Here is a 17,898-nt window from a genome sequence, read left to right on the forward strand (position 1 = left end):
TGCAGCACTAGTTGTGAGTCTGTGATAGTCAGATAAGAAAAGTTCAGGCTTGGCTGCGGTCTAGTGGAGTGCCAACAGTCACTGCCAAGGCTCAGACGAGAACAATGGCAACTTGGTTGAGTTACTGGAGAGCAGTCAGTGCCTTTGGAACCACACCCCCAGCAAGAATAGGTCAGACCAGAAGCAGAGAGGTAGATGCTTAGTGGGAAAATTAGACAACAGTAATTGGATAAAATAATTTATTAATAACATAGAAAACAGCAGAAATCCCTGACAATGGTGTATCGGAATTAGGTCAACACTTTGTGGTGGTTTTGGTAATTTGGTTCCTCCGTCTGCAGTTAGCTGCTTGTTTATTGAGTTATCCGTGTGCCTTTCAATCCATTATTGAACAGCAACTCACGTAGAGAGGAATATTTGTGTAATTCGTATTTGTGATTCCAAAACATCACATATCAAGAGAGGACTGCACTTTTATCTGCAGTTTATTCCTGAAAGAAAATCACTGTCATATAGATAAGCTAAATACAGTCACTACACTTCACAAGAATCCTCTGAAGTACTTTGAGACATCCTCCCACCATGAACAGGGCTATATCAAAAGCAGAGATTATTCTTATTAACATTCCATATTCAAAACAGTGGAGAGGAAAGAAAATTTGCATTGTTTATGCAGAGAACTTTCATTCATAACCTGTGGTTTACAGATTATTTTTTCATTGTTGCAATTTAATTTGCTGGGTTAGTTAGACACTTCATTCCATTAATATTCTGGCAAGATAATCCTTTGTGGAAACTATGAAAATTTGCTTGACTGGATTTCTAAAAAAAAACAAAGCATTCTGTGAAAAAATATGATTGCCTAATTATTTTGAAAAATGAGATCATTTGTTCATTTTGAACAAGTCTATGGTAGGTGTAGTCACACAATTATTAAATTCTGTTTTGGTCAGCCAGGTATCTGATAAATGCGGAAACCCATCACCATGATTGAGATTATCTAAAACAGGCAAGAGTTCCATGCATACCACCTACACTTGAAAATGTCCATGGAATATGCGCCTTCTCCCCACAGAGATGCATCTGCTTAGCTAATTCGGGAGAATATCAGGCACAGGTTGGGAAGAGCCAAGGCTAGGGAACCCCAGTGTGTGTATTGGGTTACTCTGCTACTCAAACAGTCTCATGTCAACACAGCACTCATTTAACACAACACTGCTCAATCTAATAGGAGTATTTCTCAAAGCGTTTTAAAAAAAGTGGGTTTATTTTCCATCTCCTTATTTGAAAGCATCAAACAAACAAACCAATGATATCTAATTTGAGAGCAAATTTTGTTTTAGTCAAAAGATAATGAATATTCCGAACTGCTGGAAAGGTCAATTAGGATCAAATACGTGTTCATTACCAGCTGAGAATGTGTACAGAAAAAATTACGCTTGTCCCTGTTCATGACAACAGTACAGTAATAGGTAGATTAAGGGGCACATAAACACTGCATTAGATTCTGGTAAGCCGCAAAGTACAGCAGGAAATATCAACCAATAAAATCAAGACTTTTTCAACTTCCAATGTAAGCATCTTTAATGTAGCAATTTGGCTGTTTTAAATTCACGCTGCTTTTCATTCCATTGTCTTCAGTATTACAAAGAAAAAATTCTCCCTGAGTCAGATCAAAGGGGCAAAGAATGTTTGCTTGCTTGCTTTAAAAGGACATTGTTGGTCAAGTTAGTGTGAATCATCAACATTTGACCCATTTTACAATCATTTTGTGGTCATGACTCAGTGATAACTCAAAATGTTTTCAATTGCCAACAACTTGTCTTTGCTTTCATCTTCTCCAGGCTTTACTGGCTCTCAGTACCCCAGTGGAGCAATTTTAAGATCCTTGTCCTGACTTTCCAATCCCTTCATGATCTCGCTTCTCCCTACCTGTGAGATATCCTTATCTTATTTCTATTATTTTGCTCTCTGCTTCTTCTATTATGGTCTATTATTTGTTCCGTACTCCCAGTGCTCCACAATTAGTGGTTCAGCCTCCAGCAACTATACCCCTGCCCTATAGAATTTGCTTCCAAAATCACTTTGCCTGCCTTCAAGACTCTTGTAGAAACCAGTGTATTCAACCACGCTACAAGTCAATATCAAATACACAAGTACATTTGACATGATGGGCCAAATGGTCATCTTCAGTTCTGTAAGTTTCTACACTGACATCACACTTCACAGTAAAATCCCATGAAGCAGTTAGTGACTTCTCAACGACCTGATAAGATGCTATATCAAATACAAGAATTATTATATTATTACTATCATCCTTAACTCTCCCTTTCTTCTTCCGATTCTAACTCTCCATCATATTAATTAAATATTTTGAGACATTCATTATGCATGAAGTGTGCAATGTACATTTTAGCTGTTGTGGCATGAAAGCTGACTGTACTCTCCTGTCTACAGCAAATATTATAGATGATTGAGTTATCTGTGTGACTTTCAATTCGCCATTGAATGACAACCCTACCCTAGCAATAATTGGGGATAAATGGAATATTCACTCACAAGCACAGTGATTTTTTTTATTGGAATCCTCCTGAGCAAAATTGCAAGTTAAGACATTCTGCATACTTCAATTAGATTTTTAAACCTCATGGAGCTTCTGTTTGCCTTTCATTTAAATAGAAATCATATTTTCATTACTTCCTGGTTGGAAAATAACTAAAGTCGTTTTTCAAAAAAAAAACTTTTCGTGTTCCACGGTTCACTTGTGTTTGCAAAAATAAAGTTGATTATAAATTACAGAGTCGTTAACATAACTGAAACAAAACAGTGTATGATGCAAAGATGCTTTTGGAAGGCACATGTGTAGAAAGGATAAGCAATCAGGGATTTCCTAGTGTTTTTAATTATGAATCCAAATTCTCAGAGGGTAGGTTAATCTTGCTTTGTGGGGAGTCAAAATAGAGTTTAATAGTGAATATTGCCAAGACGTCTCAAAGAGCTCCACAGGATATACTGTAAAGTGGATTGGCTGTGTATTTTGTGGGTGAAATTGAGCAGCCAGCTAGCTCTTAGCAATGTCCCACAAACAGGATTTTGTCCTTTTGTCTGAGAGGATTATGTTTTTTACTTTATTTGTCAAGAAAAATATAATTTAACCTGGAAGATAAGACTGAAAGATTATTCTCTACCAGAAATGGGAGGAAATAAGATTCTAGCAATGCGAAAATTGTAAGAGTTTCAGAATTGCAAACCTTTAAAATGAGCCCTCACTGGTGAACCCAGAAGATTTCTTTACTGCTACTATGTAAAAGGCCAGTTTGACTATTTTTGCTTTAGCCGACTCCAAGGCAGGAGCAACATGTACATTCAATAATACGTTTCCTGGATGGTTTCAATTTCGCTCCAGTTAACGGTTGATTCTATTACATTCAGCTTCTTAAGTGTTAAATTCATTGAACTACTTCAGCACTTAATGAAGGGAAAATCTGATTTTCAATTCTCTTTTCCAGCAATATTTTAATAAGAATGTACTGGTCAAATGAAATATATTTGATTTATAACTGGGACACTAAAATTGCTCTCAGCTCTACGGTTAGAGGAAGAGAAAATCGCCAAGGAATCCACCATTGATTGTCCTTAGTGGCTTCGCTGGTAGTGCAAGTGTATGGACATCAGATAAATTGGGCTCAGTTACAATGGTCAAATAGCCTGTAGGCATTCACAATATGTTTCACATGAATAATAACCTTTTAGTTGAGATGCTGCTTTCAGCCGTTCTACCCCCACTCTCTGGAACTCCATCCCAGAGTCCTCTGACTCACCTCCTCCTTCCTAAATTTCAATTAGTAATAGAGAATGACAAATTACATTCCTCTTCCTGTTTAAACCCACAATCTATTGGGAATACATTCAAGTGTGCTTTGTTGAGATGTTGTGTGGAAATTAACATGAATTACAAAATGGTAATTAATTTGCTGCTCTTGAGTAATGAAATTCTCTCCTGATAAATGAATTGTTGAGTAGTGGTATTAAGGGATGACAAATGACCAACTTGTGTCTCCTTGTGGGGTGGGGGGGGATATAAGCAGGATCTCCTTATAGCTGAGCTGGCTTCAAGGTGACCTGCTTGGCAATGGAATGCCAGATTCGAGTCACCCCTCTGTGAGAGTCCCAGTAGGCTGGTTCCTGAGCCAGCTGTGCCCACAGAACTCAAAGGCATTGCTGACAATTCAGCCAGATTGGCTTACTGGTAGGACTTAGAGGAGCAAATCAATCCTTCGGGGCAGGGATTTTTCCCATTCAGTTCCTGTTAAGCTCTCTTGAGATGCCACCCTGTGTGGAGTGTGCTATATAACTGCAAGTTGTGGTTGTTGTTAACTTTGCAAACCAAAACCCTAATGGGTAGGGTGGTCCTAGCTGGGAAGCCTGACGGACAGTGTTCTCAATAGCAAGCTAAGAGGTTTTAGCAGGTTAAACTCCAGCAATACCCAACGCACAGTCTGGAAACCACAAACCTTAGCTCTTGCCAACCTGAGCCTAATCTCCAGAATTAAGTAAACAGAGTACATCCTTTCAGAGAACAAGTGCACATTCCAGATACAAGGACATTTCCATCTGTAGATGGCATGCATATGTGGAACTCCCAGTCTGGTTTAAATACTTTTAAGCGTGATGCACGTATCATAGATGCGGCTAACCAAAAAAAAGTGATGAAGTTATTTATTTTTTTAAAAAAGTGCATTAAATCCTAGACATCTTATGTCATATACAAATGGTATATAAATACTGCATGCATTGTGCATCAGCTCACAGCTCACAGTAAATGTTTGCAATTTCAAAGTTATCTTCAGTTCCTTCAACTGTGGGGATATCTTAGCACAAAATCTAATCAACACATTTTATCCCATTTCCCCTGTATCAAGAGAGGCTGTCCTCACCAAAATGGATAGCCAAAGAAATACACGACTTCTGTTTTTTTAGATGCCCTATCTATACATAGCTTCTGATAGAGTTGTTATGCTTCCATTCTTAACATTTTTATGAGTGGTGACAATTAATTTAAACATTAAGAAAAGGGTTGTATTAAAGCAACTTGGACTCTGCACTTTAACTGACTGAGAGATAAGTTGCTCTTGTAGAAAAATATTACTTACTGGTCTAATTATCTTCCAGCACTGAATGTGGTCTCACTATACAGATCACTATCTGGTTTTGCTGTGTCTCAATAAATTGCTCTTATTTTACTGAATTTTCCTGGTACTCACATACAAAGCCCTCCATGGCCTCGCCCCACCCTACCTCTGCGACCTCCTAACCCCCTACTAACCCATCCGCTCCCTCCGCTCAGCAGGCTCTGGCCTGCTCCACGTTGTCCGACCCACCCGCCCCACCATTGGCGGGAGAGCCTTCAGCCACTCTGCCCTCAACCTCTGGAATTCCATTCCCCAGTCACTCTGCCTCGCCCCCTCCTTAGCCTCCTTCAAGTCCCTCCTCAAGACCCTCCTCTTCGACCATGCTATCATCCACCCCCCTTTCCCTCTCCTCCCTTATCCCCCACAACCCTAGCTCGGGTCTGAAATGCTGTACTCTGTCCACCACCTTGGGACATCCTCCCGACGTGAAAGCTGCTATACACATGTAATCTTCTTGTTGTTGTTGAATTCTGAGCAATACTCCATTCAACTTTCACAATATGTTTCACATGAATAATAACCTTTTACCTATAGGCTAAAGCCCACATTTCTTTTGTCCATTGACAAGAGACATGGTTCAGATGTGCTATAAAAGGAATAACACATTTGCTCCCTCTTGGTGACATCATCCGTAGGCATGGGGGTCAACTTCATGTACAAGGATGACACCCAACTCTATCTTTCTGCCTCCACCCTCGACTCCAGAACCACTGCTGTCCTGAATGTCTGTCTGTCAAACACCAAGTTCTGGATGAGGGCCAACTTTCTACAGTTGGATGTCAGCAAGACTGAGGCCCTCCTGATCGGCTCGCACCAGCGCTTCCGCACCTCAGGCACTGGCAGCATCAGCATCAATGGATGCACACTCCACCTCACCATGCCAGTCAGGAACCTGGGCATCTTGTTTGACCCTCATCTGTCCTTTATCCCCCACATTCATGCCATGACCTGCTCCGCCTTCCCCCATCTCTGCAACATCACTCGGCTCCGCCACTGCCTCATTCTTCAGGCCGCCGTAACCCTCATACATGCCTTCATTACAACCAGGCTCGACTATGCCAATGCCCTGCTTGTTGGCCTTCCCAACTCTTCAATTGATCATACAGAACACTGCAGCTTGTGTCCGTTTCATGGCCCCATCAACCCCACCCTCGAATGGCTCCCCACCCCTCAGAGAATCGCGTTCTAACTTCTTGTCCTCACCCTCAAGGCCCTCCATTGCCTTGCCCCTTCCTATCTCTCTGACCTACTAACACCATACCAACCTGTCCGCTCCCTCTGCTCAGCAGGCTCCGGCCTGCTCCATGAGCCCCACCCAGCCCGCACCACCCTCAGCGGTCAGGCCGTCAGCCTCGCTGCCCCCATCCTCTGGAACTCCATCCGACAATCCCTTTGCCTTTCTCTCTCCCTTGCCTCCTTCAAGGCACACCTCAAGACCCTCCTGCTCACCTGTGCCTTCGGCTACCGTCCTATCTTCTCTACCCTCCACCCTCCTTGATCCCAAACCTACCCACCCCCCCAACAGATCAGGTCCTAATCCCTGACTGTTCAGCCACCTTGGGACGTTCTCCCAATGTGAAAGGCGCTTTACAAATGTAATTTTGTATTGTACAGTACCTTTCATGTTGGAAGGATGTCTTGAAAGTGCTCAAAAATAGAGTTCTCACCAACCTCAGGTTGGAGACACTGAAAGTACCTGCTGAAAAAGTCTAACAAAGGATTGAACTTTAGCTACAAGAAAGGATGGTGTCTTAGCATTTAACACTGAAAAATGGATTCAGAAAATTTAATTATGCCTTTTCCACCTATGAACAAGCAATATCTCCTGATAAGAACATGCCTTGATCTAGAATCTCCTGTGAGTTCCAACCCAGGAAAGGGCTATTTTTTTTATGTTGGAAATAGAGAGCTGAACAATTTATGCTGAGACCGGAAAATAATGAGCAGCTCAGAACTTCTCACAGGAGACTGCAAAAGCCCTCACTCTGCAATCCAATCCATCTCGGTTGTTGTACACAGCAAGAGAGAACCTGCAGTTTCTTTGAGCAGTTATTCATAATGCACTGTATATTTTATGATCATACAACTGCACTTTAAGTTCAAACAAAATAGGCTCCCTTCAATTTAAGAGCCCAAATATAGCAATAGCAAGTAGAGAAGGTAAGAACACTTTTAAAAATTTACTCCACTTTGGATGCCATTACCCTGTCACTTCAGCGCAGCAGTTTGGCCCAAAGGTTTCTGTGCTCACGATTCGGGAGAACAACATTTTTTGTGCAGCTAAAAGTAGAATACAGTCCTTTGAACTCCGGCACCCTGTGAAGCAGCACTCAAATGCTGCCTTGGGTGGATAAATGTTCTCTTGGACTGCTACTGTTGAGCTTGTACTCAAGACAGCCATCAAACAATTTTGTAAAGTGGTTTTGGACCAACATTAGTTTGAACAATTGAGTCAAAATTGTGAAAGCGAAATTTACTCCCAAATCCAGTCGACAATGATTGACATTTCTTTACAAATTCAGTGTGTCATATATCTTCCATAAAACATCACAGTAAATTCTCCTTTAATCTACTGTCAATACTTGAGTCCATCATGCATTAGACCTTTAGTTCTTATGTCTCACAGCAATCAGTATTAGCTTGAATCCTACATTGGGTAATAGGATACTAAAATCACTTAAGATTTTAATATATTTTAGAGCACATCTAAACATTGGTCTTGGCTATCACTTGAAATAATAATAGTCCTTGTATTTGAGTTGAGACTTCTAAAACCGCTTCACAGAATATATTGTAAAGTGTATTGACTGTATTTGTGACCGAAACGCAGCAGCCAATTGCGCACAGTAGTGTCCCACAAAGTCGTAGATTGAATGACCGAATTGTTTTTGAGGGATTATCTCCTGCAAGCGATCCACCACTCACAAACAACCGGGTTCCTACTCACTGCTACGTAAACAGAGGAGTGTGGAATAAGGAAACTTGCCGAGGGTTTCATCCCTCCCAGGAATTGAACCCGGGTCCTCTCGCTTGTGAGGCAAATGTGCTCACTAGTATTTTATGGCACTCCACAAATAACTAAACCTGAACCAAAGAATTTGAAGTGCTACGATCATTCTCGTTTTCAAATCTGTGCCTTAAAAAATCCTCCATATCTAATAAAAAGAAACTTGGATTTTTGGTACATTAGTTTGAAATGTTTCAAAGCGCTTCAGAAGCAATTGCTGTCATTTGTAATGACTGTTTTTATAGGGAAACACAGCAGTTATTTTGTTCTCAGCATAACCCACAAATAGCCATGTGTGGCTTGAACCCAAAACCTTCCAATACAGAGATGAGAGTACTACCATCTGAGCCAAACTGAAATACTGTAAAAATAAATGACCATTTATTGTTTAAAAAACATTAAAAAGGTAACCTGTAATACTATAAATAAAAACAAATGAGATAAAGTGAATTACACATGCAGTAATTTGATGAAGGGCTTTTGTGACAACAACCCATTATATTTGTAAAGCGCCTTTCACATCGGGAGGATATACCAACAACGGTTGGATTAAATTTGAAGATATTCATCATGTATGCTTTGTTACATTAGCACCTTCTATGATAATGATTTTTAAAACTTTTCATTTGAAAAGGATTTATTAACTATAAACTACAGAAAAACTGGGTTACAGAAAATGAAGAATGTCTTGCTTAGAGTACTTATTTATCTAAAAGCTTTACACAGCATTGCTCAATTAAGTTGAAAAAAAGCTGGTGTACAATTTTAGTAAAATCCAGATGGAGTTAAAAACCTGTAGTAAAAACAAAACCATGTGCAATTACAAATAATATATTTTACGCACGGTAAAAGTACTTGAAATCCATTATTAGAAATGCATCAATATTTCCCATAGACTAAACAGAGGATCTGGGGCATCGGATAAATTTAGACTTGGGGTTCATAACGTTCAAAATGTAAGTTTAGTGAAAGTTAAGCTACTCTAAATCTTGCATACTCGCTCTTACATTTGGTACTGCACAAAACAATTAATGTAACTTGTAGTTCCAGAGCTTTATTTCTAGAATATAAACTGCAGTGGAGAGAAACAGAACAGGATACATAGGGACAAAGGAATTTACTTGATATCTACCATTAGTTGGATTCAAACAGGAGGAATTAAAACAATATTCCAAACCTAATGGTAGCTGTAAATTTATTATCTAGTTTCTCCCTATTAAGAGTCATCTGAATTAACACATTACTTGTAAGGATGCCCATTTGATCCATTATAGATAAAATTACTTGTTATTTTGTGAAAGCCATTTAAAGAAAGCTTTACATTTATGTGAATCACCACTCAAACTCTAAAATGTTGATGAAAATATAACATGGAGTGTTAAAGAATGTTCCTCTCGCACTTAAATTACCTTTAATTGGCCACATGGTTTTACAGACAATAGGATAAAGTTTTAATGATTTAGCAAAAGATATGCATTTTGATTGCAGCCCCTCTTTGGAACTCCATCCCACAACCCCTTCGTCTTGCTGCCTCTCTTGCCTCCTTCAAGGCACAACTCAAGACCCTCCTTTTTGACTGTGCCTTCAGCCACCCTCCTAACCCCTCTGCCCTCCCTCATCCCAACCCTGCCCCACCCCACACTTGGGTCCTGATCCCTGACTGTTCAGCGCCTTGGGCTGTCCTTCCAACGTGAAAAGCGTTTTACAAACGTAATTTTGTTGTTATTGGTATGATTGCTAGAGTAACCATATAAATACAAATCCGTTTGAAAGAAAGGTAACCCCCCCCCTCCTAAAAGTCTAATACAAAAATCAATGATCGAATTAGATCAAATTATAGTTGAAAACAGAAGCCTGAAAAACAACCACTTTTTATATTAAATTTTTGCTTACAATCTCTGAAGATAACAATTGCAGTTAAATTATTCATTTAAATTAAATTAATATTCGGTGTACATGCCATACAAGGTGGTGTGTTTATTAAATTCCAGCAGAATATCATTGAAAATAATAGTCATGTATCTATCTATTCTTCAGCTGTAAATATTTAGTTTGTGTGGCAATACTTTAATACTTACAGGAACAAGAGAATTGTTGAATATATTTCCACACATCAGATGAAACAAGATTCAATATATACCAATTACAGTTTTTGGGCCACTATAGGGTGAAAAATATAACATTTCATACCAGATTTGATGTGATGACTGTAAATCATTGCATTTGTCATTATTATACATAGATGCACCTATGCTTATTCTACTTAGATACGCTCTGGGGCGCTACTCTGCATGAGGGGTGCTATATATATGCAAGTTGTTGTAGTTGCTATCATTACTGGAAAATCATTCTCTAAATAAAAAACTTGACCTGGATATGACAATCTCTTCTCAGTGAGCATGATCAATAGATAACAACACTCCAGCATACGATTTTACACAATGCATTTATTAAGAATTATTTTATGAACACATTCTGATATGTTTCCCTTTTACAGATCAGCTGAAAGTGCACTTGATAGAGGGATTTAATATCATGAAAAATTTGGAAAGCATGGGATTCGGTTTTGCAGCTGTGTGCTATGTATTACAACACGGAGTCTTCATTTCAACATGAGGAGAAGACCAAATGGGAACTGCAGGAGAGTTTTTTTTTAAAAAAAGTAAGAGTGAAAGGTTCTCGGTAAGGTTCTAGCCAACTAAAGTCAAAGTACATAAGGCAAAATACTGGAAATCTGAAATGAAAACAGAAGTCGCTGGGAACACTCAGCAGATCAGGCAGCATCTATGGATAGAGGAAAGTGAGTCAACGTTTCAGGTCTACGATCTTTTGTCAGAACTTTTAGTTAATCTCATTTGAGTGGTAAAACCTAAATAAAACACAACACATAGACGAAGCAGTCTGTTTATGTTTTTGCAGCTCACAGACTTCTTAGGCCCAGCTTGCAGAATAGAGGAAAATCCCAAGTATGCAACTTTACATCCCTTTTTGGGACACCAAATGCCAATAAGAAACCACCCCATACAAACATAGCTCTCTGTTGGTTAGGGCTGTAGCTGAGATCAGTTTAACTGAAATGAACTTACCCAACGCAAGTTGTAGTGAGAGAGAATGGATTCTGGATTTGGGGTTAACGCACAAAAACCCAGATTATCCACTGGAATTGTTTATGACAGTGGCTAGTCAATCTTTGATTCTGCATAACAGATGGTGAGATACAATGGCAGACTATTTTCATCTAACTCATTTCTGACAAGCAGTAGTTTCAGTCTGTTCTACGGTCAGAGCTTAGTTTATACACAATTCAAATTCACAATTTACATTTATACAGCGCCTTTCGCATTGGGAGGATAACTCAAAGTGTTTAATTGTACTGGCCGGGCATCCAAGCTGGGGTGGGAGCCAAGGGAAGGGAAAGATAACTGAAGGCAAGTTCATGGAGAAGCATCAAAACTATTTCTGCACAACTTCCTCTTCTAAATATTTTTTCCCCTTTTCTCAAGATGCTGGGTAAGGTTTTTTTGTGTCCGGTGCATAATCCAGGTACACATTCATCACATGAGCCAGTGAGGGTCAGCAGGCTATGCAATCATGAGGCACTACCATGTTCTAATTTTGCCCAACCTCCACACACATGTATTCCAATAGAGGCAGCACCCTGGATAACTATCAGGGACAAGAAACTGGATGATTTACAGAACAGTAGGTGCTTATGGCCATCTCCCCTCTCCCGCCAGCTCAGAGTCAGGCTCTGCCACTGTTAAGCGCTCTGAGATGCTACCCTCCGTGGCAGACGCTACATAAGTGCAAGTTGTTGTTGATGATTTCTCTAGCACAGGAAATCACCACTACAAGCATTTGTATATCAGAGATTTTATATTACAGGCTGCCAAGATAAACTGGTGCAACATGCTTGATGGGCTGAATGGCCTCCCATCTTCCAAAGTAATTTGACGATGTCCCAGCTAAAATTAGTTAGCTCGGGACAGACCAAAGATTGCACCTGGGATCTTCAAGATGTGTGCAGTTGTTTCTCGCCACCTTTAATATCTGCGCCATCAGGGAGGTTCACGCCCTGTAAGCAGTCAAACAAATATTTCTAATTCAATTTAAGTCAAAGGTTATTGCTATCCTTTTAAATCCATTAAATAATATAGAAAATAGTGTTTTGCAGAAAAAGAATCATACTTTCCTACAAGCTCCTATTTGTTATATTATTTAATGGATTTAAAACTCTGCATAAAAATGTTGACCATTGAGATCAGACTTTAATTTTAAAACAGATCAAGGCTCATTAGACCAAACACATTGCTAACTTAACTGAACATTTCTAAGCAAAACCAATGAAGTAGCATGGGAATAAATGAGTCAGAGCAAAAAGACATGCTGTTTAACCGCAATGCTGAAGCCCAGGTGTGCTGCAGGATAAAAATAGAGCTTTGACCTTCACAGAAATAAATCCTTTATTCCACGGAGCAACATATTCGTAACCAATGCCTACAAATGCAATTATGTACATTTCTTGGTGTAAATGTCATCATGTTCAATAAGAATCTTGACACAACATACAACAAAAACATTCATGAATTATGGAAGTGGATTCTAATCAAAATGAAGCATAAACGTTTAAAGTAACCTTACACATGATTATTGAGACTGAGAAAGTTCTATGTTGCAATATCAGCAAACCTATTTATTTAGTTGAAGAACAAGGAGTCAAAATTCGTACTTTAAATATAAGTGTCATTTGTTGCAATTACAAATCTACTTGTTTTACCGGATTGCTGACAGTTTGGCTGGGTTAAGATAAATGTACAATCTCAAACGCAGATATTTACAAGAGGGGACTTGAGCTCCTATTTTTCAAGCATTATACATTTTGACAAAATAGACAAATTGTTGCTGAATGAGCCATTGCAAAAGAAGTACTGTTTACATTCATATTACAAATGATGGCTGCATAATTTACATGCCCACATTTTGCATTAACTGCTACCAAACGTTTATTATTTAATATCAAAAATGAACTACAAATTGCACATTCCACTAAAACATGGCAGTAGCAGCATTAGTCACAGGAGTGAAAGTCTCGTATTTCATTACACAACCTCTGCTGCCTCTTATGTCTATAATACATCCAATTTATCAATGTTTATTTTGCTACTAAACTCTAAAAAATACAGAATTTACATTGTTGAACAGACTTTTCTCACTAAAGATCAGGCAAGATATTTCCTATTTAGATCATTACCTCTGCACACATTATTGAACACACCTGAACATGTTCTGTTGCTGGAAATTGGAATCTGAATTTGCAAATGAAGAATGAGATGTCACTTTGAATGTTCAAAGAAGGCACAGTGGTATAATTAATATCTGGTGTTACGTGAGTTGTTAAACTTTGCTGTCTTAAAGTACTAAAAGAATAATAGCATTAGATTAAACCTTTGAGTTTTACAATTAATCCACTTGATGAACCACAATGTTAATAACACTAACAGCTAAACAAATATTGATCAATTTGGCAATTCTCTATTTTGTTCCAGAAAGAAGGTATTTAGGATCTAAAAAAAACATTGCTACTAATTTGACAGTTTATTTAGACATGCAGAATTCAGCAAATCTCAGCAATCTAATGTGACTGTAAATAAGACATCAACTAATAAATGAACTGGTCACATTCACACCATTGAATAGCACTGTCCCTTCGGCCTGTTCAACAGCACAGTCAAACTTGGCTTGTCTCTCAGGTTTTAGGCAAATACACTTTACAATAATAATAATCGTTGTATATGATACAAGGCCTTTCACATCAGGAGGATGTCTCAAAGCAATTCACAATATAATATAAAGTGGAGGTGAATTTGGCAGCCAATTTGCATACACAATGTCCCACAAGCAACCATGAAGCGAGTGACCAATTTTAATTGAGCAATTGTCGGCCAGAACACCAGGAGAAATTCCCTTCTCTTTTCGATTAGCACCGCTGGATCTTAACTTCCAGCTGAACAGGCAGATGGAAGCTCAGTTTAATGTCGCGTGATAAGGTTAAAGGAAAGCAGATGAAATCTTAACTCGAACGAGGTATTGAAACACACTTTACATCATGGGTTCAGACTTTTTATATCTGGAGACCTGTATTACACATCTCACCTTTGTGATATGGACGGTGGCAAGTTAATGCTTTCATGTGAGTTGCTGATGCAGTTTCTGCGCATCAGTTTAACAGGGAGTTAAACTGTGCCATATTCAAAACCGAACATGCAGATGGATCTCAGTGAAGATTTCATCTGCTTTCCTTTAACCCTAAACTAGAAGGTATAGATCAGCTCCACCTTTCCACCGTGTGAATCTGAAATACTCCAAATTGATTTAACTACCAAGAAATATATCACCTAATAGCAAAGTTCAAGTGCCTGCAAATCACAAACCTCACTTGCATGGAGATTTTAGTTTATAAAGAATCTGGAATGGAATCCAACTCATCAATTAAATAAAAAGGGCTCATGAAATGCTGCTAAAGTATGAACGTGCCTCGGCTACAGAAACAAACTCTGAACCACTTGTAGCTTTTTGATATTGCCAGAACAGGAGCTGCAATGCCTCATGATCCAGCCCTGTGCTGTCTTCTGACTATGACAAAAAGGCAGGACTTTAAATTGACTGTCTGGTTCACATACAGATTTTCTTTTAAAATCCTGAAACAAATTGCATTACCGTACCACAATTACCCACATAAAAACACTTTACTCAATAAAATTGCTGCATATTGACGGAGATGAGAGCCTGCCATGCAAGTTATCCAGTCAAGAATTCTTCTTAAATTGACTTTCTATTGGAATTAGATTGAAACGGGGGATTCCAGGAGTAATATTTATAATGACTTGGGGAGGCGGGGGAATGATTTGGTTTGTAAATTACTTACATTGTATTTACAATTAAGTTAATTATGATCCTTAAAACTCCCCCCCACACACATAATTGTTTTTTCTCCTCAATTTTAAGACCGTTAATTTTCCTTTGGAGAATAATGGCTGGAAATCACTTTAGAAAGTGCAGCTAAATCTCAGACTATGTTTCCCATGTCAATGAAAAAGTGTTATTACTTCCTTTACTGATTTCACAATTTTCTTCAGGGGCAGAAAGGGGAGTTATTAATTGTGCATATGCAACTATTTCTGTGCTGTAACATGAGTTTTTAGAACATTTTAGAACATAAGAACATAAGAATTAGGAGCAGGAGTAGGCCATTCGGCCCCTCGAGTCTGCCTCGCCATTCAATAGCTGATCATGGCTGATCTATTCTAACTCCACCTACCCACCTTATCCCCATATCCCTTAATCCCTTTATCCATAAGAAAATTTCTGATGCAGATTAATCTTAGCTCATTTTAAAATCACAGTGAAATATGGTTATATCAAATGTTCGGTCGAACAGAAGTTGATCGAGTGTTCTTGACTGATTAAAAGTGGAAGAAATTAACAGTTCATAATTAAATTACTACATTTGCATGGATCTCTAATTCAAATACATTAAGGTACTGTATTTGTTTCAGTTATAATTGTCACCTGAAACTGTCTATCCACTTCATTATGGCAATCTTGAATTTACTGCAGCTGATCTGGAATTAAAAAGTGCATCTAAAAGATTCAGTCAATGTGAGATTTGATGAACAGAATAACTGTTCAGTCCTCCCTTCCTTCCTCCACTGTCCATCAAGTGGATTCTATTATTGCCTAAAATCTTAGCAAGGTTTAGTCCTATTTGGTTAAGTAGTAAGTGAATTGGGGACAGTGGACTCTTTTGACTTCACTTATAAAATAGAACTGTCCGATATACGTTATTATTGAACTTATTGTGATTTGGAGAAAGTTACAAAGTAAAGCTTTATATTTTGCAGGCAAATTGCAAGATATATTACGCCAAAACCCCTTAAATTATGTTTAGATTAATGTTCGATTAATCAGTTTGATTCCCAGGGAGGGCGAAATGTTAGGCAAGTGTCCTTGCTCCACTCGTCTGTTTATCTAGCAGTAAGTAGGAACCCAGTTGTTAGTTGACTGGAGAATCGCTTTCTGGGGGGGTAATAATCCCTTCAAAAAAAATAACAACAATTTGGTCACTTAATCCACGACTGTTTGTGCGACCCTGCTGCCAGGTTTCGCCCACAAAATATAGTCAATCCACTTTACAATATATCCTGTGAATACGTCTCGAAGACGTGATAAGGCACAATATCAAATGCAAGGATTATTATCATTATTATAATTCCTGTGCTCGAGTCTGCTTCAATAGAGGGCGACATCCACATCTGAACTCTTACCAAAAAAGACTGAATGTAGAATTTTTTGAAAAATGAAAGGATTAAAAGCAGTCAAAATGTGAAGAAAAATAACACGACAATATAAGTAGCAAATAACAGCTTTGAGGCACAGAATGTTGAGAATCTCAACTTGTGAGAACCTCAGTGAGAACAAGTCACAATTCATGACACTTGTTGATGATGACTAAAATCCCAAACTCACAAATAATGTCACCTGACCAATAAATATGCCCATCTAGGTGACTGCCTTTAATGGTGATCTTGCACTGTATTAATATCGTATAACCATTAGAACAACCAATAAACTTGAGGAGAGACATCTTGGAACCTGTTCTTTCTGGTTATCAAGTGTACTCCGCTGAGGTTTCTGACAGTACAAGAGTGAGCATTCATTTTAATTCGTTTCCTATTCTCACATTTTGAACTGCCATCTGAGATGCTATGTGTTGAGTCATGTTACCCTGTGGGCATGAGTAGAGCTTCAGTATATCAATACAAATGCCTGTATGTGTGAAGAAGACCAATTTCATGCAGCTGCTATAGCCACTTTAGACAAAAGCATGTTATAGTACTGAATTCTACTCTTGTCTGTGATGGAGGTCTGATATATTCAGATTACAGCAACAGCATGCTACATTTGCACGGAAATATACATATGGGGCATCTAAATGAAACCGCTTGTCATATAAACACACATATTAACTGCAGTATTATCTTACTGCGATCATCCAAATTCCAATTAGACCAATGAGACAGACATTTCTGAATCTATAACCAAGCCAATAAAATCTCCACCGATTTTGAAAAACTGATATATGGATCACCCACAGCAAGCTTTTATATGAAAAATCCAGAGTCTGAAGAAAATTGGTCAATTACAAAGTGAAACCTTTCTTAACAAAAAGCTGCTTCAATATGTTTTGGTGAAATTACTTCTGCTTGTCAAAGCAGATGTTTGCGCTTGAAAATGAACAAATAAACACGGATTCAGCAGCAAGTGTTACTTTCAGATACTTGCAAGGGAAGAGCTAATTGGAGTACAAGGTAATTGTATTCTATTCTAACAATGTACCTCAGTCTCTAAACCACCCTTTACTGTACCAGTGCAATTTTCTATTTCAACACAAGCAATCCCTGTAGCTCACTTGAACAAGACTGCTAATTAATTATGCATATAGTCAGATTTATCCTATTTTTAAATGTTCTAATGGCAGGTCTCATACTTGATCACAGCAAAAACTGAGCAATTGTGAATCTCTCTTTCACAGCAAATCCCCCAAATCCATGCATACAATGCTTGAGACCTATTCTAGCATTCCTTCACCTCTGTGCTTGGCCAGAGCGTAGAGGCTACAAATCAAGCCATGGTCTGAAA

The 17,898-nt window shown here is 38.6% G+C and overlaps 1 protein-coding gene across 1 annotated transcript in view; it reads right to left on the reverse strand.

Annotated features, from left to right (window-relative positions):
- Positions 1–12,057: 12,057 nt before the first annotated feature.
- Positions 12,058–17,898, reverse strand: part of arap2 (ArfGAP with RhoGAP domain, ankyrin repeat and PH domain 2) — a 179,478-nt gene continuing 173,637 nt past the window's right edge. The window contains exon 34 of the mRNA XM_007889088.2: positions 12,058–12,274. Coding sequence (XP_007887279.2) covers positions 12,212–12,274 — 63 coding nt within the window. The 3' untranslated portion in view covers positions 12,058–12,211. The remainder of the gene's footprint in view (positions 12,275–17,898) is intronic.

This window comes from Callorhinchus milii, unplaced genomic scaffold (assembly GCF_018977255.1).
Source record: "Callorhinchus milii isolate IMCB2004 unplaced genomic scaffold, IMCB_Cmil_1.0 Scaffold1, whole genome shotgun sequence".
Lineage (NCBI taxonomy): Eukaryota > Metazoa > Chordata > Chondrichthyes > Chimaeriformes > Callorhinchidae > Callorhinchus > Callorhinchus milii.